General features: G+C 46.1%; 2 protein-coding genes across 4 annotated transcripts; one reads left to right on the forward strand and one right to left on the reverse strand.

Moving 5' to 3' along the window:
- Positions 1-224: 224 nt before the first annotated feature.
- Positions 225-3,904, reverse strand: TEX36 (testis expressed 36). The gene is made up of 4 exons (XM_075288040.1): positions 3,657-3,904; positions 3,126-3,248; positions 2,459-2,539; positions 225-1,060 (listed from the first exon to the last, which is right to left on the reverse strand). Exons 1-4 carry the CDS (start codon positions 3,705-3,707, stop codon positions 800-802), a joined length of 516 nt encoding a protein of 171 aa, XP_075144141.1. The 5' UTR covers positions 3,708-3,904; the 3' UTR covers positions 225-799.
- Positions 3,905-4,070: 166 nt separating this feature from the next.
- EDRF1 (erythroid differentiation regulatory factor 1) lies at positions 4,071-27,355 on the forward strand. 3 transcript variants are annotated; one of them, XM_075258475.1, is made up of 25 exons: positions 4,071-4,221; positions 5,289-5,488; positions 5,607-5,673; positions 6,119-6,244; positions 6,648-6,772; positions 6,852-7,011; positions 7,428-7,526; positions 7,762-7,883; positions 8,768-8,879; positions 9,202-9,349; positions 9,451-9,559; positions 11,507-11,618; positions 11,816-12,088; positions 13,118-13,189; positions 13,287-13,437; positions 14,424-14,609; positions 15,373-15,573; positions 15,884-16,102; positions 16,792-17,018; positions 17,781-17,939; positions 18,562-18,711; positions 19,025-19,178; positions 21,756-21,871; positions 22,725-22,876; positions 23,873-27,355. In XM_075258475.1, exons 1-25 carry the CDS (start codon positions 4,150-4,152, stop codon positions 24,042-24,044), a joined length of 3,684 nt encoding a protein of 1,227 aa, XP_075114576.1. In that variant the 5' UTR covers positions 4,071-4,149; the 3' UTR covers positions 24,045-27,355. The 3 variants fall into 3 exon arrangements, with proteins under 3 accessions (XP_075114576.1, XP_075114574.1, XP_075114575.1); XM_075258473.1 differs by lacking the exon at positions 7,428-7,526; XM_075258474.1 differs by lacking the exon at positions 7,428-7,526 and having other exon boundaries at positions 22,737-22,876.
- Positions 27,356-27,806: the final 451 nt, after the last annotated feature.

The following is a 27,806-nucleotide window of genomic DNA, read 5'->3' on the forward strand; positions in this document are numbered from 1 at the left end:
TTCGTATAAATTGGAGGTCACCTGAATTATCCAGCCAATTACTTTTTCTGATTTTTATTTTTTTTCCCCGATGCCTCCGTTGTTGTAGTTCCTGTCCCACCTCCCCTGCTACATCTCTGATGCAGCAGAGCTGAGTGTGCAGCAGGGTTCACATCTCCGGTGTAGCAGTGCTGGCCGGGCGCTCAGCTCGACTGCATCTGCGGTGTAGCCGAGCTGAGCGCATGGCCAGCACTGCTACATCTCGGCATAGGAATGCATTGACCAGCGCTGATTGTCCAAATGCCATACAGAGTGCAGCATTCGGCCAATCAACGCTGGTTCTGCTGGACGAGGCAGAGTCTCAGATCGGTCCAAAGCAGTCTCCATTCTGGTCCGATTTAGATTCTGCCTCCTCACAGACGAGCCTTCGGCAGAACCAGCGTTGATTGGCCGAATGCTGTACTCTGTATGGCATTCGGCCAATCAACGCTGGTCAATGCATTCCTATTGGAAAAAAGTCATCTTGCACATATTGCAAGCTGACAGGGATCCCAACATAATACAGTGACTTGGGCATGTTAGATGCCCCCAGAAATGCTTCCCTGCTGTCCCAGGTGCATTCCAGGGTGTTTGGCATCATTTCCTGGGGTGTCATAGTGGACTTGGTGACTCTCCTGAGTCGAATAGTGGTTTCCCCCTAACCGAGTAATTATTCCCCATAGACTATAATGGGGTTCGATGTTCGATCGAACAGCCAATTATTGAGTGGATACTCGAATCAAACATTTCACTGTTTCACTCATCTCTAATTATAATCTCATTAAACATTGCGGTAATCTGCAAACCACATGAAATGGTTTTCGGGGAGGTCCCTGATGTAAGCGCACCTCTCATGATGGTGTTTGGGGAATCTTCTGCAGAACGGCTTTTCTGTGTCTTGCCTTCCTCTGTAAGCGCTTTGATGATGTGTTAAACCATCCCAGTAACTTGTTGCTCTAGGTGGTTGGTCGTGGCATAAAAGGTTAAAATTTTGAGAACAATGCTGTCTTCTTTCACCTGGAGTTTTCTTTCGTCCAAGACCCTGAAATGGCGAAGACACAAGTGGCTATAAACACAAAGGTTTATATGTCTCTATCCAAAGTCTCAGAATGATGATTAAAAGGGTTGCCCGTGCCAGGGAAATGGCTCATGGCACACTTGCCAGGGGTGGCCAAACCCTGCTATACACTATATGGGACCAGAAGTCGAAAACTCTGTCTCCTACATAGCGGCCGGGCTCCATCACTGCAGCTTAGGTATCACTTCAATGAGTGCTGCGCTGTAGTGAGGGAGCCTGGCTGCTATATATGGGAAGGAGCTTTCTTCTTCCAGCCTTGTAGAGTACATAGGGTGGGAACTGGAAATGGCTCTGTACGGTTGATTGGTCCGGCTGTTACCCCCTTTCCTCTGATCAAATATGGCCTAAATTGAGGATATCTTAGGCCATAAAATGCTTAACCCTTTTACTTCTGTCTTCCTTACATCCTGTGCTCCCTCCTAGAGTAGAGAATCCATGCCGAGGCTGCTGTAATCACAGGACTCTTATTTGCTAGAAACGGTTTCCTATAGACACAAAAATGTTCTATAAAATGCTCTTTGAGATACTTACAGGGCCTTGCAAAAGTATTCGGCCCCCTTGAACTTTTCAACCTTTTGCCAAATTTCAGGCTTCAAACATAAAAGGTATAAAATTTTAATTTTTGGGGGAAGAATCAACAAGTAGGACACAGTTGTGAAGTGGAACGAAATGTATTGGATATTTAAACCCTGAGACTATCACAGAGCAGGTGCATTTATACGGAGACTCGATTACACACAGGTGGATTCTATTTAGTATCATCAGTCATTTAGGACAACATTGGATCATTCAGAGATCCTCACTGAACTTCTGCACTGAAAGTAAAGGGGACAAATAATTTTGCATGCCCCACTTTTCAGTTTTTTCTTTGTTAAAAAAAAGTTTCAAATATCCAATAAATTTTGTTCCACTTCACAAATGTGTCCTACTTGTCCCCCCAAAAATTTAAATTTTATATATTTATGTTGAAACCTATGGCAAAAAGTTGAAAAGTTCAAGGGGGCTGAATAATTTCGCAAGGCACCGTATAATTGACTACCTCACCCACTTGCCTCTTTAATGAATTCCTGTTTGGTCAACCAAGGAATGTACGAGTAATAAATCTCTATCTATCTATCTATCTATCTATCTATCTATCTATAATGAGAAAATAGTTTGTGTGGGCAGAGCGCGGCAAGCACACGGACCCCATTATAGTCTATGGAGCCCGAGCGCTTGAACTGCACAGCGCTTGCAGTTGCGTTTGTGTTCCATCCGTATGGGTCCTCATGTGGACTCTTACGGACGGAACACATCAGCATGTGTGAACCAAGCCTAAGGCTTACAGCAAAAGATAAGAAAGTGCATGCTCCGTATACTTACAGAATCCAGGTACTCCCCCGTCCCCTGTATAGTGTTCCTGTTGTCATGTGCAGAGAAAGGGAAACCATTCTGCAGTTCGTTCTGTAATGAAATACATTTAGTAAAGACTCTGCTCATTACATTTAGACACTGAAGAAGCAGGAAAAAGTGATGAAATTTTCTTTCTCCAGAGCTGCGCTCACTATTCTGCTGGTGCAGTCACTGTGTACATACATTACATTACTTATCCTGTATTATACTCCAGAGCTGCGCTCACTATTCTGCTGGTGCAGTCACTGTGTATATACATTACATTACTTATTCTGTATTATACTCCAGAGCTGCGCTCACTATTCTGCTGGTACAGTCACTGTGTACATACATTACTTATCCTGTATTATACTCCAGAGCTGCACTCACTATTCTGCTGGTGCAGTCACTGTGTACATACATTACATTACTTATCCTGTATTATACTCCAGAGCTGTGCTCACTATTCTGCTGGTGCAGTCACTGTGTATATACATTACATTACTTATCCTGTATTATACTCCAGAGCTGCGCTCACTATTCTGCTGGTACAGTCACTGTGTACATACATTACATTACTTATCCTGTATTATACTCCAGAGCTGCGCTCACTATTCTGCTGGTGGAGTTATGGGTAGACATGAGACTACTCTTTTACCTTCCTCCAGGTAGTACACAGATGTGGTAGTCCGGCCTCCTTCCATGATGCTGTTCTTGCTCGGTAGTACATCTCTTGCGTGCCGCTCATGGGCAGTTTATTATTGACACCGATGTGGGGGAACTACAATAACACAACCAGAAACAATCTCAGTCTGATCCTGGATTTCTATACAGTTGTGAGATGGAAAACATATCAGGTTGTGTTCACACTTGCATCACAGTTTCTAATCGGCTATAGCCCCAGCATGACAGAACCCTGAATATCTCATAAATAAGCCAATAGGTTCCATCTGTCACCAGTGATATGTGATGTACAACGCCAATAACTACGGTATGACACCGCTGCAGACAGCGACATTGTTTCATCTATCCTCTGCTTTAAAGTTAAAATTTCAATTTGCTTGTTTCTTTATCCATGTCACCCAGCTTTCCCAGGAACAGATATAACTAGAAAGGAGGATTGTGTCGCATACACGGCTCATTACAGTAATCAGTGATGTTATTAATGGGATTCCAATAGAAATCTTACCCAGACGCCCTCCTTGTCAGTGGAGGGATTGCACAGCCGTCCTTTAGGCATTGTCCCCCCTGACTGGTCCCTCAGGGGTCATACACTGAGGTCTCAGCTTGTCCTCTGCAGATTATTCCTTAGAGCTGACTTGGTCTCCAGGGAGCATCTGAAGTTTATATGTTACCATAGCAAAGCTGACATAAACTACTTCCTGACCAAAACCTAAACCACTTTCTTTTCTGTCTCCAGATTAGGCGCCATTTTGTCGTAGCCTACAAAGCTAATAGTAACAGTCGTCTAGACTACAGTTCTCCCCTCTATGGTACACCAGGGAGCTCTTCTAGCCGCCGACCTTCTGCACTCTATGGTACCGCGGCTGTCTGGTCCTCCTGTCCTGCGCTCTGCTGCGTGTGGTGGGCGGGGCTAGGACAGGGACACTTCCGGTTATTGGTACCCGGTCTGGAAGTTTCTGGTATCGGGTCGTGGATGCCCCCAAGTGGTGGAGGACGTGATGGAGGGGGAGACAGAACTCACCAAGGATGAGGACGAAGTGAAGCCGCCATGTGAGGACAGTGCGGAGCAGGTAACGCATCATGTGACTACCGCATGTTGTGTACACAGGTGTATACATACCCACAACCTTCACCATATGTGATATACCCACGTGCACCCTGCATCTGTACCTGTATCTCTGTATATCTGTATCACCCTGCAGCATTAGTGATGGAGTCGCCCTGCGATTATAATTGATGGCGATTATTTAGATCGCCCCCTAAACATGCATGTGTTGTGCAAACCTTGCAACATTTGTCTCACGAGCTTGGTGGTTTTATACCAACCGAACTGAGACTGCTTTTATACTCTGAGACCCTTTGCAGCCATATGTTACGACTCCACGTGACCCAATCACAGGTCTCACCAGACCCTGACGTCAGTCAGAGGCGCCAAAGACATCAGCGAGTCGCGCTGCAGCCCAGGAGAGGTGAGTGATGCTGTTTCTATGTTTGATCACCTCTCCTGGGTCTGGAGAGACCCCGCAGTATAATAATAGCAGTTCAGATGCAGAAATTGCAGATGGAACCTCCCAAATATTGTAATAACCGATGCAAACAAAATCACGTTGGTTATCCTGGTTGGTGTTCGGCTTTAGTTGTTTTTCGATAAATCGAACCCCTCCATAGAAATGAATACCCCCCCCCCCCCCCTTACTGATAATGAGAACAGGGGTTTGTGTCCCGCACATAAATGGAGCTGAAGGTGGAGCATGTATGTTTACACTCACGTCACAGAGTAGTTGCGCAGAATTCTAAGTAAAGATTTTCCAGATTTTGCATTTTCATACCAGTCCTAAGACAAACTGACCTATCTGTTTGCTTTAATTGTAATATTCATGATCTCTTCTGTGCACTTATATATTCTTCACGTATGGGTTTTGTTCACATCTGTGTCAAGGTTTTCCTTTAGGAGCTTCTGTTGCATCCAAAATCGTGCACGAAAAAATTCTGCCTGCAAAATGCCAGATCCCATTGTAGTCAATGTATATGTGCATGTGTTATAAGCTGGATGTGAATGCTACTGGTTCTTATGGTATTGCAGACTCCGGTAATCCAAGACATTGGGTCTATTTCAGTGTCTTTCCTTGTATTGCAGAAATCCATGTCCTCTAATGGGAGCAATGAAATCAAGAGTCGTGCTGTAGTGAAATACTCCTCGGCTCCACCCGCTGCGGCGTTTTCTCGTCTTCAGGAACAAACTGACTTGAAGCTGCCGCCTGCTAACTGGCTCAGAGAGAACGCCAAGCTAGGACCTACCATACTTGGAAACAGCAAGAAAAGCAAGCCGTTTTCAAGGTGTTGTATTTACCAGCCTGTGCCTAGCATAGCCCTGCATATCCTCTGGCGGCCATATTTGTTTAGGCTGAGCCACTTAAACACCTCCCAATCTGACCGTTCATCTCTTTCCTTCCAGCTTTGGGATGGCGTATGATTTTATTGATTCTGTCGGAAAGGAAGTGGACGTCGTGGCAGATTCTGAAGTAAGTGGAAGTGGCAGTATAATTGTATGTTCTGCACACTGACCTTGTCTCTTGTGTATTAGATGGCTGCATTTATTTGCTGCTAAATGTATAGAGCAGGAATAGCATCAGTGTGATCGCAGCGGGAGGGGGGCTGCTGTGACTACTAGGGAGATGTGGGGGAGGGGAGTTGCTGCTGTGGCTACTAGGGAGGCGTTTGGGAAGGGGGTTGGGGGTTAGTGCTGCTATGACCACTATGGAATTGTCAGGGGTCTAGAAAAATAAAATAGAGGAGGGACAGCTTTGGCTATAGAGTCAATGCTTGTTTTGACTACTGGGGAGATATATGGCTATTTTGGGGGTCTGCTATGTTATCTGATGAAGTTTGGGATGGGGGAAGTATGGCAATATCTATCATTGAGGCTTGTGTGTTTATTTATTTTTTTTTTGCCTTTACCAATTTCAGAACATCAAGAAGCTTTTGAAGATCCCGTACAGTAAGTCACATGTCAGTATGGCCGTCCACCGCATCGGAAGGACCCTACTGCTGGATGAGCTGGACATTCAGGAGCTGTTCATGAGGTCCTCTCAGGTAATGGAGGATTGAGGTTTGGTAATCTCATGCACAGGTTTTGATGCAGCACCTCCACAGCTTTATACAGTACCTGCTAGGTAAATGAGCTGGTCAAAAAAATAATAATCTTATGTACACATTGGAAATTCTCTGCATATTCTTGACTTGGGTGCAGATTTTGTAATCGGTTCTATCTGCAGATTTTCATTGTTTGTTGCAGATTTCATCCTGTACAGAAATCTGCATGTAACAAATGGGAATTTTCTTGCGCTGTGTTTGATCTCACATGGTGCATCGCTCCCTAAAATCCTTGTGTAGAGCACATGACCATTTTATCCATTATACCGCAAGTCTGTGTAGTCTTCCCTCCTGTTTTCGGCTTGCAGCGGACTTAAACACTGATGTGTTTTCTACGTTGCAGACAGGAGACTGGACTTGGCTGAAGGAGTTCTATCAGAGGCTAATGGATCAAAAATGGCAGCGAAAGAAGAAAAGTAAAGAACACTGGTACCAGAAAGCCATACTCTCCAAGTTCCTCTATTACAGGTATGGTGCCTGTATATAGCTGTATATATGTCCATAATCTCCGCACTTGTCTTACACTCGGCAATCTCCGTCCTCCTAGTATTAATGGGGATGACACGGCTGAACCGGTTCCATCCACATCTCATCAAGACAGAGAAGAGCAGGACCTTAGGGAGCCGTCCACAAGTGATCACGTGGCCTGGCCCGCTCCTTTTGAGACATTAAGTTCAGTGCCAGAAGAAGGTGGGGCGTCCAATCAGGTGAGGCTCTGAAAGTGAAGATGTCTGCCATCTTCCTGAAAGATCTTGTGGTGTTTTTATATTTTTTGCTTCTTTTGTTTAATGTTTTACATGATGAAATTATGTTTAAACTCGTCCTTTAGCATTGTCTATGTGGTTGTGCCCGGTGGTGAAACTTGGTTCTGTTCACTTGAATGGGACTGAACTGCAGTGCCAAGCATGACCACTAGAAAATGTACAGCAGACACGGGCACCAGTCCAACGTTGACCTTTCAAAATCCCAAAGGTCAGACCCCCACCGATGACGCCGGCATATTTCAGCGATGTAGTTTTCGTAACCCCTTATAGGTTATTATTGTTAGGATGTTTTGCTATATCTGTAGCATCTATGCAAACTCTCCCAACAACCCAATCTCATGTGCTTGCCCTCTTCACAGGGAAATGTGCCCACTGAGCCCTCGCTGCTAGTGGGGCACGTGGCCTCTGCGTCAGATCCCAGTCTCCCCAGTTTGTTTATTGACAGGGAGAACAGTCAGGTATGAATTATGTGCGGCCGCAGAGTAAACACATAATTCCCCAGCTTACGAAATCATCACTACTTGACCGAAATCAATCCGACATCTTTAACCAATCACAGTAGTTGTAGTTGGACACATCTGTTATTTTTCTTTCTTTTTTTCTTATCTCGAGACATTTCCATCCATTTCTTTGCTGAGCTTTCTTTCACTTTCCTTAGCACGCTTCAGCTGATTCCTTATTTCTTCTTCTCAGGGTCTCAAAAATGACTTTGTCAGGAATATCCTTTGGACATTTGAGGACATCCACATGCTGGTAGGATCTAACATGCCTATTTTTGGAGGAGGACGATACCCTGCTGTCAGTCTACGTCTTCGGTAAGCTTGTAAGGATGAGATGAATTTATGATGGAATGTCTTGTCAACTCCTGAGAACATCTTGAAGATGATACGATAAAGAGAGATCTCCTGCATGTGCTACTCACTCGGTACTCCCTGTTCCCATGCTTACCTCCACTCCTTAGCGGCTTGGGATGTTGGCTGCGACATCGCCTGGGAGTGGTGACAAGCACAGGAATGTGGAGAGGCGAGTATAGATCCCCTAGCCAGGACATTGGGACTGGTGCTGGCACCTCCAGCAAACATTGGTACGCACAGAACAGAATAGCTGTCTTTGTCTTGCTCCACTTCTTCTCTTCAGGGGAGCTGGAAGGGGCTGAGCCAGTCTTGTGGTACCCTACTCTCAAAGTAAACTCGCAGCATTATTGCAACTCACAAGGGAGAACACATGGGGAGCTAGCTACAATTGCAAACACTATGCCCGTGTGGGACTACTTGCGATTACTTTTCAACATTCCCTGCATTGGAAAACTTTGAAGTCATGGTAATTCTGTGAGGAGTCCGAGCCTCGCTCCATAGGTGTCTATTATCGGGGTTGTCCTGGGCCTTCATCCTATCCTGAGTTTGCTGGTGGACTATGTGGGTTGGGTGTACTGATAGTGATCTACTTTGTCTGGCCCCCTAGTATAGGTACCAGGAATATGGGAGAGGAGAATGGAGACCCTTATAGGGCTGTAGTGTTATTCTTTGTATACACACATGGCAGCTTGTCCTTAAACCATAGGCTAACCATGTTCATTTTACTATCTTCATGTGCGTGTTCAGCATTGACCATTGTATGCGACCTACAACCTTTTTCCCTTCTTGGCAAAAAATGAGGTTGCTATAAAGCCATAATTTATTTTCCATTTTTCATCACGCAGGGACAACAACAAGCCCATCAATGTGCTGACCGGGATCGATTATTGGCTGGACAACCTGATCTGTAATGTCCCAGAGCTTGTCATGTGTTTCCATGTGAATGGGATTGTGCAGGTGAGATGTGGAGCATTGACGTGTGGTGTTATAGGTCACTGCTCCGTCCCTTGTATAGCGGCCGGACACATCACTGACTGCAATGAGCGCTGAGCTGTAGTGATGGCGCCCAGACCCTATACAGGGGACGGAGCTTTCTGCTTCAGGTCCTGTATAGTCTATAGGATGGGGACTGGAAAATGGTACAACAGGAATGTTATGGGACTTGTAAAGCGGCAAACTAAAAACTATATTAAGAAGCCATAAAACATTAAAGTTTATATATACATTTGGTCGCCTGGAATTTTGGCTGAATTTTTTTTTTTTTTTTTTTCCTTTCTAGAAATACGAGATGATTAAAACAGAAGATATTCCTAACCTGGAGAACTCCAACTTCTCCACCAAGGTGATAAAAGACATAGCGCAGAATATTTTATCATTTCTGAAGTCAAACTGCACCAAAGAAGGCCACACCTACTGGCTGTTCAAAGGTAATGCAGGGCTGGACGGGGCAATATGTGGAGGAGTCTTATATTTTCTATTAGTGGATTATTTTACTCACTTTTGCCTGTTGTGTTGTCTATTCCTGCAGCCAGCGGCAGTGACATTGTGAAACTCTACGACCTGACTACTCTGTGTGAAGAAACCGAGGACAAGTACCAGAACCCCTTCACCATGCCGGTGGCCGTGTTACTTTACAAGTAAGTTATTTACCTACCGTGTCCAGTATATACATATACAGGGGCCACACGGTGGCTCAGTGGTTAGCACTGCAGCCTTGCAGCTCTGGAGTCCTGGTGTTCAAATCCCACCAAGGGCAAAAAACCATCTGCAAGGAGTTTGTATGTTCTCCCCGTGTTTGCATGGATTTCCAACCCATATTCCAAAGACATACTGATAGGGAATAATGTACATTGTGAGCTCTATGTGGGGCTCACAATTTACATTAAAAAAAAAAAAAAAAATGTAATACAACCAATGGATGTGACTATGCACAGACCAGATCTCTAACCCTAGAATTAATGCAGACCTCTAATGCTACAATTAATGTAGACCCTAGGTCGAGACCCTTAACCCTAGAGTTAAAGCAGAACTCTAAACCTATAATTATCACAGAGCCCAGGATGAGACCCCTAACCTTAGAATTAATGTAGACCACAGTTTGAGACCTCTAACCCTAGAATAATACAGAGCCCAGGACAAGACCCCTAACCCTAGAATTTAAAGGATTCTATCACTTAGACCCAATTTTTTTGTAGGTACCACGTTGGAATAGCTTAAGCTAGGCTATTCGTCTCCTACCTTTCGTCATCTTCTCCGCACTGACGTTCGCCTACAATCCCGGTTTCTCTCAGTATGTAAATTAGTTCTCTCGCAACATTGGGGAACTTTCTCCAGCGCCACTTCCTCTTCTTCAGCAGCATCTTCATCATCCTCTTCTTCCGGCGGTGGCTTGCAACGTCTGAGGCCTCGGGCCTTGGGCAGAGCATGTAGGCATGGCCACAGGCCACAAGAAAATGGCTGCTTGCACAGTCTGCTCTGCCCAAGGCCTTAGAAGTTACAAGCCACCGCTGAAAGAAGAGGCTGAAGATGACGCCGCTGAAGAAGAGGAGGCGACGCTGGAGAGAGTTCTCTCGCAGCATTGGGGCGGCCCCCAGTGCTGCGAGAGAGCTAATTTACGTACCGAGAGAAACCAGGATTGTAGGCAAACGGCGGCGCGGAGAAGACGACGAAAGGTTAGGAGACGAATAGCCTTTCTTAAGGCTATTCTGACGTGGTACCTACAAAAAAATTGGGTCTGAGTGATAGGATCCCTTTAATGCAGAGCCCAGGATGAGACCTCCTAACCCTAGAATCAATTTAGACCCCTAACCGTAGAATTAATCCAGAGACCAGGACAAGACCCCTAGCCCTAGAATTAATGCAGACCCAGAAAAGAGAAACAAAAATAGACCCCAGCTCCGATGCGAAGTCATTGTTCACTCTTCTCTTCTGCTCCTCGCGAGCACTCGTCTGCTTGGTGGAGTACAGAGATTGCACAAGATATTTTTTTTTAACAAGTCTCCAATACCTCCTTAATTTCCTATCCAAAGAGCGTTTTGTTCCTGCCCAGGAGTCCTGTTCAGCTGTCATCCCTTATTTATTCCGGCTTAATATGCCTGGGCAAGCCTCCCGTGCAGGTACAGCGTATGATATTTATGTCTGAACAGCGCTGTGAAATTGACGTGAGTTACGGAGCGCTGCATCTCACTGGGACATTAGAAGAGACTCTGGAGACTAATGAAATGCTGATGAGTTAAGTAATTAAATCCCATCCCTCAATCCCTTCCTGCTAATAATATCACTATAGGCCTAGATCTTTTTGAGCACTTTCATGTTTTGTAATCCGCGTCAGTTGCGATATTTCCCTGGAGTACGCTTGTAAACAAAGCCCCGTAGTCTCTGCGGAGTTGCGGCGGTACAATAACATTAAACATTTAGCACGATGCATTAAAACTGTAAAGTTTTTACAGCCTCGGGAGGCAGCGGAACAGCAAAAAGAGACAAATGGCATCCGGGGGTGAGGGAGGGACCTCAGGTGGCAGCTTGTGGTACTGCATGAGCAATGCACTTGTGTTGACACCTGACCTTGACTCTCTTTTATATAGAGTGGCTTGCAACATGATGATGAAGAAAATCCAAAATAAGAAGCATTACGGAACTATTCGCACTTTGTTACTGAACTGTCTGAAGTTAGTGGATAAAGGAAGACACCCTCAGGTATGTTTCTCAATGGTGATACATATATGGCATATCCAGGTTTATATCTGACAGATGTATGATGAATGGAGGTTCACCTATCCCTCCAGACAGAGAATGAATGGAGTGGTGTGTCATGTAAAATGGCTTGGACTATGTTGACTACGCTACAGTATTTACTACAATACCATGATACTGATTGCTTTACTTCATGTCAGATCATTGCTTCGGCCAACTACATGCTGTCAGAGCTGTTTCAACTTGAGCCCAAGAAAGAAGAAAATGGAGAAGGATCTCTTAATGGGAACTCTGATGAGAGTTACACTGATGAGGAGGAGGAGGATGAAGAAGAGGAGCTGCCTGATAGTGATGACACCGGCTCATACACTGATCCTCCTAGCCCTCCAGAAGACTGTAAAGCTGTGGCCATCATTAAATCTGTCCGGGAACTGTCTGTTCCAGAGAAGTACAAGTCCACTCACCAGATCAGGGTAAGAGGAGATATATATATATATATATATATATATATATATATATATATATATATATCTGCATAGGACTGGAGTGACAAAGATATGGGGACAGTAGGTGGCTCGGGTGCTCATGTTCCAACATTCATACGCTTCCCATTTGCACCACGTTTCTTAATTCTTAGTCCTCATGCACACATCAGAGTGCAGGCCAAGTGCATGAGTACTTGGATCAAACTCCGAAGTCTTCCGAGTGCCTTACATGCTACATTCATTTCCATGGAGGGGTCTGTTCCATTCTGATTTCACAGAGCAGGACCTGCTGTATTGTTATTGGAACAGAGTATCAGAGCCCCCCCTCACTCGGTCATGTGTATGAGGCCTTAAGTTGGTCATACATATTTCACACACAGTGTCAATGAACATATATGGAGGAAGATAAAGATCTTGTAGCTGGATATCAACTCCCTGGGAGATAATCTGCTACCGGAGGTGCCTGGCAGTGGCTTTCTCTTCTGTTCTGTGTACTTGCACACTTAGCTGACGCTAGGTTCACACCTGAGTTCAGCTGTCCGTTCTGTGCTTTCCGTCTTCTGCATGCCAGAAGACGGAAACCATAGACCGGGTGCGGCGGTGAGCGTTTTAGGCTCTTCGCCGTGAAACCGTTTTTTTAAATCCGGACACAGAGTACTGCATGTCCAACTCTGTGACAAAATGCTCACCACCGCTCACGGCCGGACAGATTCCTCACCCATTCAAATGAATGGGTGAGAAAGCCTCCTGCAGGTTTCCGTCTCCTGCCTCTGTTTTAGGCAGGAAACGGAAACCTGAAGTACGGAGTGCCGGCGCAGATATGAACGAGCCCTAAGTTGAACATAAATGTGTATGTACGAGTCAGTTAAGCGCTGTCACCCAAACACCTGACGGTTATCTAAAGTGTATGGCCATCTCTAGAGACCCTTTTCTGAACCCAATAAATGCAATGATTATCGGTCACCATCGGTCATCTTTTGTATCTTCTAACTATTTTACCTGTACTCTTCCTTCCAGCCGAGCTGCACGTTTCCAGTTTGCAGTGACACAGAAGAACGCTGCCGCTTAGTCCTCAGTTACGTCCTAGAAGTAAGCCAATGTTCAGATTATTAATCAGGTTACGGATTTGTTATCTTCTGAAGTTATAAATTCAATATAAATCTTTGTGTTTTTTGGTTTTTTTTAGGGGTTAAAATCCATTGACTGCAGTATTAAAAAGGAAGGAGAACTGCCCGCTGCTGACCCCAACACTCCAATACCATTGAAATATGAAGATGACTCTGCCAATGTGGTGTCTGAGTGCCTGGAAAAACAGATGGCGTTGTTCCTGCAGAAAAGTAAGAATTTTATCTTTGCGTTGTCTGGGGTCACCAGAGACCGTCCCTGTGGGGTTGCCTGAGACCATACATGTGGGGTCACCTGAGACCGTACCTGCAGGGTCGCCTGAGACCGTCCCTGTGAGACCGTCCCTCCGGGGGTTGCCTGAGACCGTCCCTGCGGAGTCGCCTGAGACCATACATGTGGGGTCACCTGAGACCGTCCCTGTGAGACCGTACCTGCAGGGTCGCCTGAGACCGTCCCTGTGAGACCGTCCCTCCGGGGGTTGCCTGAGACCGTCCCTGCGGAGTCGCCTGAGACCATACATGTGGGGTCACCTGAGACCGTCCCTGTGAGACTGTCCCTGTGAGACCGTACCTGCAGGGTCGCCTGGGACCGTCCCTGCGGGGGTCACCTGAGGCCGTCCCTGTGCACTGGGCACTTTCCTATTCAGCGCCACTCATGGACAATTTACAATGACTTGGCAGCTAGGGTTGGGTGATTATGACATTAATTGGGCATTTTACCTCGGTTAATGATGATTATTTAAGGCCGCGTCCCTTTCAGAAGCTACACCACAGGCAAATTCTAATAAGGGTTACAATAAATAATTGCCCATTTCGCCCCAGTATAATCCAGACTTGTATTCAACCCTATCAGCATTCACCAATGCAGTTGAGTACTGTTGTGGAGTCTACAGTATGTTTTGGGTGAACCTTGTTTGCATCTGTGCGCCAATCACAGGCCTCAGCAGTCTCTGACATCTTCCAGGAGGCCAGAAGAGGTTGAAGACCCGCACCATTCTCTGAATGCTCATAGAAGGAAATAGCCGCGCATGCGCAGTGACCACAACATTGGGTTAGGGGAATCCAGTTCCTGTCTCAGTGATGGGACCTGCATGTGTCAGACATTTATGACATGTCCTGCACTCCAGATAGACATGCTCTTTTAACTTGTAACCTGTGGGTGTATGATGATGGCTGTTTTATTGTCATGTCCTGTCCAGTGGAAAGTTCTGACAACCAGTGCTCCAGTAGATCTGGTATCGTCCCCGGCTCCTGGCAGTTCAAGATGAAGCTACAACTGATTATTAAAGCCTCCAAAGCCTATTACGTGCTATCAGACGCTGCGATGAGCCTGCAGAAATACGGCCGAGCCTTACGATACGTCAAGCTGGCCTTACAGTGTTATGGTAAGTTGTGGTTTGTTACTGACACAGGGGCATGGTTAAGTCTTTTATCATACACTGGGGATGGGGGGGGCACTCTTTCTATGGGTAAAAATGTGATTTTTAGATTTAGGGCCCCTAATAAGTTACTGAAAGTAAGATTTGTCCCTTAAAGAATGAGAACTCCTTAGATCTTGGGTCTGCATGGCGGTGCTCTCGGCTAATCAGCTGCGCGGGAAACTATAGTTGGCTTCCTTCTCTTGAATAGGGTCATGCTGTTGTTCCCCTGCACAGTGGGTGTCTGGGAGCGACGCTGTGTGGGGAAGATCAGTTTAGGATTGTAGTGCAAAATCAGAACTAAAGCGCTGAAAAAGAGCTGCATATCACTATGTAAGATTCGGGAAAACCCCTTTAAGGACAGAAATGATGAGGTGCTCAGGGGCGTAACTTCTGGCGTTTGGGTGTAAAAATCAATAGCGTGTTCTGGAAGGATATGACTAGGACAATAGGTAAGACTGTGCCGTCTCCTCCTCGCCTGCATTGTGTAGAATTTTCACAAGGAATCCTCTCAGCGTGGCGGCGTCTTGAGGCGATGTTCAGAGCCTCCTCCATGCAGATGGGATGTGTTTTGTCTTTTGATGGATGACTTCTCTCTCCTGACTCAGTCGGGTATAGACGGCTTTGTCATTCTGAGACAGGATTGATAAATGCCACCATCTTGTCCTGATACATAAACTGACACGTATACCGCTGCTCTGCTACTTCTCTTCTCTCTCCTCCTGTGCAGACGCTTACAGCTGCCTTTGTACCAACCAAGTACCCGAGGTGATGCTGCTGCTGTGCCAATACCTCACCCTCTGCGGCGACATCCAGCTCATGCTGGCCCAGAATGCAGGCAACAGAGCCGCGTATTTTGAGGAATACAATTACCAGACGAGAGACGATCAGGAGATTCTGCACAGTCTGCACAGAGAATCCACCTGTGAAGGTAAGTCCTGCTCGTGCCGATCCCGTTTTCATGGACTTGAGTCCATGGTAATGTTTCTGTGTCTAAAGATTGATGTTATGGCTCCCCCTACTGTTCTTTTGATTCCGTCTTAGAATGTCCGCTCCATGATCATTGCTGGTGGTCGGACATGCTCAGTCCCCTCACCTGGTTTCTCTTGTCTATGGGTGGAGGAGGGGTTCCTGCCATTGTACAGAGCAGCTAATACAAATCCACGCAATAGAAGATAGACTATGCAACATGCAGTGGATTTGTCACGTAGTCACTGCTGATTTTAACCTCTTCCTCGCAGGTTTTTCATTTGTAACCGACCTGATCACTGACTTGGAGTGTCAGCTCTCCATCAGCTGTAAATGCTATGAAGCCGCCAATGACATCCTGTTCGTCACAAACCTTAAGACCCAACACCCTGAGCAGCAGAACCAGGTGCTGAAAAGACTAGGCAATATCCGCAATGAAATCGGAGTGTTTTATATGAACCAGGCGGCGGCCCTACAGACTGAGAGATCAGGTACGTGCAAGCCTCATCCAGGGACGTGGTTGTAAAGTGTTTTAATACTAACTATATATATCATATAATATCAAGATCCAACACCCAGCCCCCTGGCCAATCAGCTGCATGAACAGGCCACAGTGTTCAGGTGGGCGCTTTGCAACTATAGCGCCTGACATTGGTGCAGCAGCTGTGCTTGGTATCACAACTCGCCATTTTACTGAATAGGCCTTGGCTGCAAACAGACCATGTGACCAATGAATGTGACATCACATGGCCTGTGATTTAGGACTTGGAGCTGATCCACAGGGGTCCTGAGTGTCGGAACACATGACTCTTCAATTGTTCACTTGTCCTAAAGATATAGACAGCAATAACCTGAGAACATCCAGAACCAAGTAGCAGACGGTCTCCTTTTGAGAGAAAGCTATCAAGTATAACTTGTCATGTTTATTTCATTTTTTTATATATATCAATTCCTGCTCATTTTTGGCTTAGGAGTCAAGGGGGCGGAACCTGTCACCAATAAGACCGCCCACTGGACTCCTTAGCACAGAGTGCACAGAACTTAGAATGATTAAAATTGTAAGTTATACCAAATGTTTTCCCCCAAAGCTATATATCAGCAGATTGAACAGCGAGTCCTACGTGACAAGTCCCTTTTAAAATAATTTTTGCCTATTTTTACTATTTTGTCTATTTTCCAGAAAACCGAGGTGTCTCTAGCACTGAGCAGGACTTGTGGAAGAAAAGCTTCTCCAGTTTTGAAAGAGGAATCTCTAACTTCGACTCGATCGAGGACACCACAAACACGGCCCTCTTACTGTGTAACATGGGGCGGCTGATGAGGATATGTGCCCAAGCTCACTGCGGCAGTGGGAACGATGAAAGGAGAGGGGAGTTCTCTCCTGAGGAGGCGCTATACTATAATAAGGTGCGGAGTAGCTTTCATACAAGTCATTGGGCACATGCAATGCCTGACTTATTTGGCACTGATCTTGAGCTGACCTAGGCCATGCACAGACAGCCCTATAGTTCTGTGTAGGTCTCCAGAGCTGACTGCACAGAGGTCCACAAGTCCCCGATTATGTTTCCTAGAAACCCAGTTAAGTCATTGAGGGGTGGAAGTCCCCATTGATCAAAAATTTAACCCGATGGGATCTATGGTTCCTCCAAACATAGCATTGGCTACATTGAGACCATGAAATATGTGCAGGGTCTTGCTGGGCAGTCTGTTCTATAGCGATATAAGCCTTCATACATGAGGCCCTATTTTTTTATTTATTTTTTCCTACTGCTAATAGCCCCATTATAGCTGCAGCACATTTTACATTTGTCTCTAAGGCTGTGAGCTTGTACAGTAAGGAGCAGTCTGCCCCTCTCCATTATAACTATTACTGCTTTTTTCCTATGTAATTCTGCCAGGAGTAACTGTACAATAACAAACAAATGGCTGAGAAATGACCATAATATAGGAGGTCCTGGAACACTGCTGTAAACACAGGGCAAGCAGCTAAAAGTCCAAACAAAAATAAAACAATCTGTGAACATGGTCAGGAAAGCTGCTGTCTATGAATACTAGCTAATCTGTAATCAGACTAAGGGGTTAAGTTGCTCCTATACAATGGTTAGGTCGTCTTCCTTATCATGCTGCTAATGGGGAAGTAATTGCATGTGATGTTTCTTCTCTTTGCAGGCCATCGATTACTATCACAAAGCACTAAAATCGCTCAATAAAAGAGAGACTCATCAAGCGGTCTGGGATTCGGTGTACTGGGAGCTGTCCACCACGTATTTCACTATGGCCACGCTGCTGCAGGACTATGCACCCATCTCCAGAAAAGCCCAAGAACAGGTACTTCAAGGCGACACCATCCTTCCACCGAACATGTATCTGACCAACATTGTAAACCGTGATTTCATTGACTCCATTTGGGAGAATAGGAGGTTAATAGGATAAGAATAATGCTTCTTTCTCCACTTATCAAGCAATATTACTGCTCTTCTTGCTAAATTGGCATTCACTTGGAGTACTGTGTTTAGTCTGTCCTGCTGGAGCAATATAGACTGGACTTGCGTGTCAAAATACAGCTCACCATAGAAGTGTAGGTTGGGGTGGACAGGGATGAGTGTGAGCAGGAGCTAAGTAAAAGAGTAAGCGTGGAGAGACTCCTAGAGCTAAGTGGGAAGTTTCTATCTCACTCCATGTGCTTTATTCAGTGGCATACAGGTTAGTAAGTCACAATAATGTTCTATATGATCCTGCTGATGCCTCTTAGTGATAGATGAGCAGATTCTCCTTTACTTTCTGTGTGCAGTGTATGGCAGATATCTAACAGCTAGTCTGTACCCACCAGGACTGGGAGCACTGGTAATGGCCAGAGATAGTGTAACTCATATATACACACTGTACAAAGGTTGGTCATATTATTGGTATGGATATGGTGATCAGTGTTCTATTCTATTGTGTGTCATAGATTGAGAGGGAAGTCACCGAAGCCATGATGAAGTCTTTGAAGTACTGTGACGTGGACACTGTGTCTGCCCGCCAGCCCTTGTGCCAGTACAGAGCCGCCACCATCCATCATCGGCTCGCCTCCATGTATCACAGCTGTCTGCGCAACCAGGTAGGCGTCTCTGAGCGTCCGAGTCTCCTCTCCTTTTCTTTTTAGCTATGTAAGAAACTTTCCAAGACACTGGTAGACCCCATTCTGTCATTGCTAACATTTCATTGCAATTGCTGTTGAGCAACTTCTAGTTTCCAGTTTCCGTTCTGGTGTACGGAGCCGTCTGCTGCGGGATCTATATACTGTATAGATATCGCCTGAATGGGTTTGGATCTTGAACCCACATCCTTCCCATATGGGTGACTTGCCATCAGTAACACGTTTTGCACAGCCCCTTGAGTGTAATGGATTCCTGTGCTTGTTCTTATTACAGGTGGGGGATGAACACTTGAGGAAGCAGCACCGGGTCATGGCAGATCTACATTACAGCAAAGCAGTGAAGCTCTTCCAACTCCTGAAGGACGCTCCGTGTGAACTGCTTCGGGTGCAACTAGAGCGAGTGGCCTTTGCTGAGTTCCAGATGTCCAGTAAGTGCATCTTCTACCTTCTATGTATGTGCCCATTGCCTTGGGTCTATTGCATTGCAGCTCCGCAGGCCATTTGGTTGGGGTTGATGTGTCATACCATACCATACACCATCTGCCTGTCTGAATGAGTCAGTGGGGTGGAGCTTGTAGACTTGTTCATTGGTCACTTCGACCACAATCCTTGTATAAAGTCACATGACCGACCAGTCAGCTTGGACACTAGGTGGCGTATTACCTGGAGGCTGCCAAGATTCCAGATTGACAGTGAGTTTTGGGTAATTTTCGATTAATGGCCCAGCCCTTACTCATACTTTGCAGAATCAGCGCCACACTTGTCCTTGGGTTGAGTCTGGTACTGCAGCTAAAGCTCTATTGATGTGAATAGGGCTGAACTGCGATATCACACCGAGGTGTTGTCTCTTGATTTTAGATTGCATTGCGGGAGTCTAAGATATATTTATTTTAGTGGTTAGGAGGTGCTACAAGCCGTGCACGGACTTCATATTGTTCTCATTGCAAAAAGCGTGACTGAATGTGATTTATTTCAACAAAATCCTGTATTTTCTCCTTCTCCCCCTGCCTTAGTTTAGCTAGCAGGATGCGTCTAATGTCCTGCCAGAGGGTATTATACTAGCAGATGCACAGGCAGCATGTGTGGGACGTGCTGACAAAGATGCTCATTACGATAAAACCTCTGCACATGGGCGGCTTCTGACCCTGCGTATTACAACCTGCAGGCCAAAATTATCCAAAACGTGCAAATCCGATTAATTCAACTGAAAAATTCTTCTGCGGAGAGAGTGGAGAAGAATAAAAAGAGCTTTCTGCTCAACCTTGTTCACACTTGCTGCCAAGTATTGTCAGTAGTGCGGCGCAGGTCTAATCCACGGCATTGGTGACTGCTCCTGATGTGGAGTGTCTGCTGTGAGTGTGGGGCTGGGGACACCTTGCTAAGTGGATATACAAACATACAGGGCTTAAGCTGGGTATACGGGAAGCAGGGGTAGCTGTCCAGGAGGTGGCGCTGGAGTGTTAGTGTATATGTGTTTTCTCCATACAATGTTATCCTACCCTCCAAATTGTGCCGTCCTCCATCCCCCTCCTTGTTTGCCTTCATTCTGTGCCCCTCTACCAGTCCTGATGTCACCAGTAGTTAGTTTGTCTAGACCTGCCAGACACTTTACAGCAAGACTTCTCAATAGTTTTTTCTGACCAAGGCAAATACCACTATGCAGCACCAGATACCACCATGCAGCACCCATATTACCCCCAACATGGCCAAATACCACCATGCAGCACCCATATTAGCCCCAGCAGTGCTAAATACCACCATGCAGCACCCATATTAGCCCCATCAGTGCTAAATACCACCATGCAGCACCCATATTACCCCCAACAGGGCCAAATACCACCATGCAGCACCCATATTAGCCCCAGCAGTGCTAAATACCACCATGCAGCACCCATATTAGCCCCATCAGTGCTAAATACCACCATGCAGCACCCATATTACCCCCAACAGGGCCAAATACCACCATGCAGCACCCATATTAGCCCCATCAGTGCTAAATACCACCATGCAGCACCCATATTACCCCCAGCAGTGCCAAATACCACCATGCAGCACCCATATTACCCCATGAGGTGCCAAATACCACCATGCAGCACCCATATTACCCCCAGCAGTGCCAAATACCACCATGCAGCACCCATATTACCCCATGAGGTGCCAAATACCACCATGCAGCACCCATATTACCCCCAGCAGTGCCAAATACCACCATGCAGCACCCATATTACACCATGAGGTGCCAAATACCACCATGCAGCACCCATATTACCCCCAGCAGTGCCAAATACCACCATGCAGCAACCATATTACCCCATGAGGTGTCAAATACTACAATGCAGCACCAGATACCACCATGCAGCACCCATATTACCCCTAGCAGTGCCAAGTACCACCATGCAGCACCCATATTACCCCCAGCAGTGCCAAATACCAACATGCAGCACCCATATTACCTTCAGTAGCGCCAAATACCACCAAACACTACCCATATTACCCGCAGTGGCGTCAAACCTCCACTGACCACAGGATTTTCACCCTTCCCAGCTCTCCCCAATATTGTTGACCCCTCGTGTACCAACACTGTTGCCCTTCCCACTCCTACCACACAGGTAGCAGCATTGTATCACTTTGCACCTTTTCCCTGTTGACGGCAGCAGCATTATCGCTTTTTCCTCCTCCACCTTCTCCATTGGAAGCGGCGTTGTCATTCTTTACACGTCTTTCTGTCTCACTTGTCTCTCTCACGGCCTTCCTTTCTTATCCCTATCACTCTGTCTGCTTCTCTTACAGCTTTCTTTCCTGTGGCTCTTGTGCTCTCACCTGCCTGTCTCTTACTCTGTCCCTCACACTCTCTCATCCTTGCTTTCTTCTGTAGCCTCCGATATAACATAGCAAGGCTCACGTTTATTACATCTCCTTATATTAGGAGTCTCTTCTGTCTCTCATCATGATGGTGATGACGTCCAATCTGGAAATCTTCCTAATTTGTCCTTTCCTTCTGACAGGCCAGAACAGCAGCGCAGGGAAGCTGAAGAGCCTGTTTGGCGCTCTGGAGATCATGATGAAGACGCGTTGTGCTTTTGTTGTTCTTCAGAAAGACATTGAGTGTGAAAGTGATCAGGTAAGACGCGGATGTGCTGACTCTACTCTCAGACCATGTCTAATAAGGCGCCGACTACTACGTAAATCCCAGGCTGCAGCTCTTCAGTGTCCTGCATGTATCTCAGTCTGCAGATCATTGTGACGTCCATATGCCCGCTTATGATACTGGATGTCATGGCGGAGACGGTCGCCTCCTCGGTCTCCTCTCTATAAAAGATCCATTATATCACATCTTTAGTCACCTCCAGTAGTATTGTATGTGTGACCAGTTATCTCAATACGAGATTTGTCCAGGACTGTGGAGGGAGACACCAGGGACAAATTGTTTGCTTTTTCACCTTCCCTTGATCCCTGGCAAAAAAACAGGTGATCCTGGACAACTCCTTTAAGACAACCCCTTTAATTAAAGCAAGAAACACTGCAGATACTTAAGGAATACGGATATGAAAATTGGTCGTGGGTTAACGCCTTTTTAAGATTGGATGAATCCTTACCAGGATGAGAAAAACATGCCCCAGAAAAAAGTGGCACCTGTTTGTGACTTGTCTATTGTGTCTCTTTGCGGTTGCATTGTGTCACTGTGTCGCCTTACATTCACACTGTACCAGGAAATGGAGTAGTAGATAATAGGCCAGGAACGTATTACACGAATAAGTCTATCTGCCGGCCATTGATATTCAGCAGCCAAGCCTTGGACGGTTGCTGCCTGCTCATGCTTGCGCGCTCATTCACCGCCCTCAGTACTGCGGGTTATTGTGTGCGCTGGATTAAGTAAAGACCATTCAGCCTGGTGTAGATCCGTCCTTATGTATCTGCGATAAGGGTGAAATATCAGGTGCATAGTAGCTGACAAGATGTCTTCTCCTTCACAGGGGCCGGAGGAGGAGAGTGAGCAGGCGGCCGGCGACTCCTCGGGTAACCTGCGAAAGGAGGAAGTCGTGAAACTTGTGAATATATTTGAGTCGCGCTTGTCTTTTGTCCTTTTACAATTTGTGAAGCTTTTATCTACAAAGAAGAAGAGCAGGTAAGCCGCCATGTCCGTATCCTCCTCCCGAATTTGTAGCAAAGGGGCCGATCTGTCACTGGAACCCACGGTGTCTTATAGTACGTGTCTGCAGGATCCTGAGACAGCAGAGATCGGTCCAACACTTGGTTTGATAACAGCTATGTGGCGGTGTTTTATACCCAATGTAGAGGGGGAGGTTTCTGTTGCAGCAAGCTGACTAAGCGGCTGGAGACAGAGAAGCCTCTAAAGCACGCCGCGGACATAAGAGCTATCCACAAGATGGCAATAGCATCCCGCCATATTTCTCTGGGCCCCATGCTGCATCCTAAAGAGACGCTTGTTTAGTGTAATTGTCCAAACCTGGTAATTGTTTCTGCTCTCTGGTGTCATGATATTTCATCAGCTTAAGGCTTTATCCTGCGTAATATAAGGAAACCTGCGCGTCTATATCTCTTTTATATACAGTATATTCCCTGCCAGGATCACTAATCTGCAGAGGGGAATTAGTTTTATGTACAGGGGCCCTGCATTAATCCTAAGCAGCTCATGGAGGAATAGATCAGGGGAGACTTTACGGCGCCATGCATGAACATTGTGTAACACAAGGCCCCCGTACGTCGCATGTAATCTGACGCGCCATCCCTCCCTCCTAGTGCATAGGACCCACACGTAGGTTATAGCTGGATTTTTGGGATGCATGGCAGGCATCTATAGCGCAAAGCAAGTCTTAAACAAAACTATTTGGATGAAGGGGTTGCTGCTGCCAGGCAGAGTAATAGAGGCTCAGGCAGTAAAAAAAAATCAACATGACCAAACTTTGCAAATAGGAGGCGGCTCAGTTTGTTGCATTTAGGGGAAAGAATAGGGTCAGGTCAGAAATGCACCTCTCCCAATCATTTCATTGGGATCCCACTTCTAACTTCACTACTTTGCAGGAACCATCAGAGATAGATGAGAATAAACAGTCTGTCTTAAAGGGGTTTGTTAAAGTGTGTTTCTTGCCCCCTCCTCCAGTAATCCCCCTGAAGACGAGGCCTCTCTGAAAACCTACAAGCAAGTTTATTCTGACCTCTTACGGGCGACAACCAACAAGACCTCCACCCTGACCGATAGACTGAGCGTGCTCATAACGTTACTGGATCAGCTGACTCCAAAGAGCGAGGCCAACAAGCCCGTCACTCAGTGACACAGGACTAGGAGACGAAGCGGACGCCGTGCCTTGTTAACCCCCGGATCGCTGATCTGTTCCACTTGCTGCATTCTTCTTGTCCTTGATATGAAGTGTGAGATGTTCAGGGACACCTTGTGTAAGTTGGTCATGACCCGTACACCGCCCGGTGCCACGAGGATTTTGCCACATCCATTTTTCCTGCTTTGTTCTGAGATTACACGTCCGCTCCTGCGCTGCTTACCTGGTGCTATGGTTGACAGGCAGCAGCGCCCAGAGGAGAAAGTACTATAGTTGTCTATAGGGCTGCCTGCTGACTACTGAAATGTGCAAGAAATTTGCAAAGTCTTATCTGCTGGGTGGCCTGACCCATCACAGGACTCTCCTGAGCACTTGGTTATCTTCTGCAGTCCCATAGGGATGAATGGAGTGGCAGTGCCCACTGCTCGGCCTCCAGCAAGGGGTCGGTGTAGAAAGTGTGAGAGAGCTGCCCCAAATTTGTCAAACATTCTACAGTTCAGGAGAACGTCCTTTAAAAATTCCCTTTAAATGGTTTATGTCATAAAGAAGATTCGTCCTTTGGCCATAAGATAGGTCAGTGTGCCCGCTTGTGAGAAACATCCAGAGAACCCTCAAAGTAGCGATCACTTATAAGTGGTGTCAGCAAAATAAGGCTTCGTCCCCTCAGTGCCCCCACATGTAGTATAATGGTCCCCTCAGCGCCCTCACATGTAGTATAATGGTCCCCTCAGTTCCCCCACATGTAGTATAATGTCCCCTCAGTGCCCCCACATGTAGTATAATGGCCCCCTCAGCGCCCTCACATGTAGTATAATGGTCCCCTCAACGCCCTCACATGTAGCATAATGCCACAGAGTCTCCACGTGTAATATAATAGCAGCTTTCACTGTGGATGAAAACCACTAGGAGAGAGGGTAAAATGCTGATTGGTGGGGATTTGGCCAATGTGACACCCACTAATCCTGAGAATGGGGTGGTTTACCCCCCTTGTGTATTCAGCCTGATCGCAGCCGCCAGGTGAATGTACGCGTGCCTCTTGCTGAACAAAATGCATCTACACCCCCATTCTCTCCAATGGGGGCTTTGGAGATGGCAGAGTCCTGTACTTTGACTATCTCTGGTGTGCAGACTCATCCCGTCCTGCAGGGGCGCTCTTACATACAGCTGCAGTTAGACAGAATACACACTGAGAGGTAAGCACCCCAGTTCTAAGGATCAGTGATCAGCTATTTATCCTCTATCCCTGGGGTAGGCAACCTTCTGCACTACAGCAGACGTGGAACTACAAGTTCCATCATCCTATACTCTGCTCTTCCTGCAGGTGTCCTAGAAGTGAATAGGGCATGCTGGGAGTTGTAGTGCCATCCCAGCGTCTGTCCTATGGATAGAGGATAAATATTTTTTGTGACATAACCCTTTTAAAACAAATCTCCCCCATCAGCCTTCTCGTGGCTGAGAGTTTGTTACAGTTGGATGTAGCCCATTAGCGATCGGAACAGTCTGGACTCCGGTATGACGTATTCTAACTGCACTGAAACATTGCAGCAAACTATCAGAATAGGAGAGAACTATTTGTGCCTAATGTGTGCAGCTAAAGGACACAATTGTACCAAATCCTCAGCTGTACAACATTGAGGAATTAAAGGCAAATTCCAGGCAGAACAACTACATGGTGCTCACAAAATCTACTTATCTGCCTATTCTAGCTGCACAATTTTTTTATTGATAAGTTATAGGGTAATAGTAACCCCGACCTCCTAGGTTATTACAGTCAGTCCTAGTGCCTGTTACAGGACCTGCAGGTCCTCTATCTTCTGAGGTAGAGCTACTGATTACTGGACCTACAGATCTTCTAACCTAATCTGGGGCAGTGTACCCTGGTTACAGGACCTGCAGGTCCTCTATCTTACTCCACCAAGGCAGAGCTACTGGTTAAGGACCTACAAATCTTCTAACCTACTCCGGGGCAGTGTACCCTGGTTACAGGACCTGCAGGTCCTCTTGCCTACTTCTCTTATACAGGGCTCCTGGTTACAGGATCTACAGGGTTAGAAACAGAATTATTCATAAGTCCAGAGGGTCTCTTTATTATGTTGCAGCAAATGAAAGCCCCCACCACCACCACCACCACCACCAGTTCTTATGGACTGTTCTCCATCTTTGCTGGTGCTGCTTTAGTCTGGGCCATCACATGTACAAGGGCATTTTATATCCCCGGCTGCCATTGATTCATCTTAAACACAATTATTAAGTTTGTTGCATTCTGTTTTATCAATGTGAACAGGAGCTTATGTTATATTGTTACCTTCTTTTCTGTTGCGAGTGCCATTGTTGTTATGATTCATTTCTTTGTCCTCACCCCGTTTTTCCAGTTCATTCACCAGAACCTGCATAGGTGAATAGAGTCACCTGAAAAAGTAAGTGCACCCCATGTCATTGCTTAACACTTGACCTATAATGGTCTACTATAGAGTCATTTTTTTTGCATGGACAATTGTTTTTAATACAGTTTGGCCATACAGGATTCCTTCATTTTTTTTTTTGTCACTTGGTCAATTCTTGAAGGATTTGCTGGTAGATTTAAAGAGATTCTTTCGCCACCTGAATCTCTTTGCATCTTTCAATAGGTGGCGCTCTGCTGATTCCGGCACAGTTGGAACTTTTTCTCTAGCCCTCACCGTTCCCGAGCAATCACTGTTAGTCTCAGGACAGTTATGTTCTCTGTTATCGAGTGGGCGGTGCCTGTCTTTCTGCTCTAGCCTAGGACCGCCCACCTGACAGTAGAGAGTATAATTGTGCTGAAACTAACTGCACTGACTGCTCGGGAATAGTAAGGGCTAGAGAAAAAATTCCAACTGCAACAGAATCAGTGGAGTGGCGTCTACTGAAGGAGGAAAAGAGTTGGAGGTGGTGAACGCCCCCTTTAAGGTACGTCTACTGAAGGAGGAAAAGAGTTGGAGGTGGTGAACGCCCCCTTTAAGGTAATTTTCCATCACACATGATTTTTATGGCATATTGCTATGGTTTTTGGCCATGTGATTTGTAGAGCTGAAGCATCTTATATGTTTGGGGTGTCTCACAAATGTGTTTCCTATGCAGGTTGTGTGACATTAATTTATCTGTGCGGCCATAGGTGAGGAACCCTATATAATCCATGCCAAATGTGCTCATAGTCAGGCTGGGAATAGATGGAGGATGATAGATAGTGATCAGACAAGCACAAGCCCCTGTCCTCACCGCACACGTATGTCCTGGACGCAGCTTCCTGAAATGGTGTTATATGTTTTCTGAGACCTGCAAATGTGAATAGCTTGTTATTAAATAAAGTTATATTATTTTATTTATTAAACCTGCGCCGTTGACTCTCTGCATGACCGCCATCTGATGTATAGGGAGAGGACAAGGCTGTGTGGTAGCAGGTATGTCATATTACACCATTACTAGGTGAAACCTAAAAGAGGACCTGTCCCCTCTCCTGAGCTCTCTTTCATTAAAGGGGCCGTCCAGGATTTGGAGCAACACATATGGTGGACAGGGAAGGCAAAGGCACAATACTGAAGGGACACTGGCGTTTTAAACACTCATGGGTATCCCATGGATTATCATTGATAAAATGTCTTCTGTGATCAGATATTTCAGCGACCGTTCGCCCCCGCTGATCAGCTATCATACTGCTGTACTTTTAGTAGTAGTAGTGGTGGTGCAAGGTACAACAGCTATACAGTGTTTTGCAGTATGCAGTTTCCAGACCCATTGTAG

Source organism: Leptodactylus fuscus, chromosome 10, assembly GCF_031893055.1.
Source record: "Leptodactylus fuscus isolate aLepFus1 chromosome 10, aLepFus1.hap2, whole genome shotgun sequence".
In the NCBI taxonomy this organism is placed as follows: Eukaryota; Metazoa; Chordata; class Amphibia; order Anura; family Leptodactylidae; genus Leptodactylus; species Leptodactylus fuscus.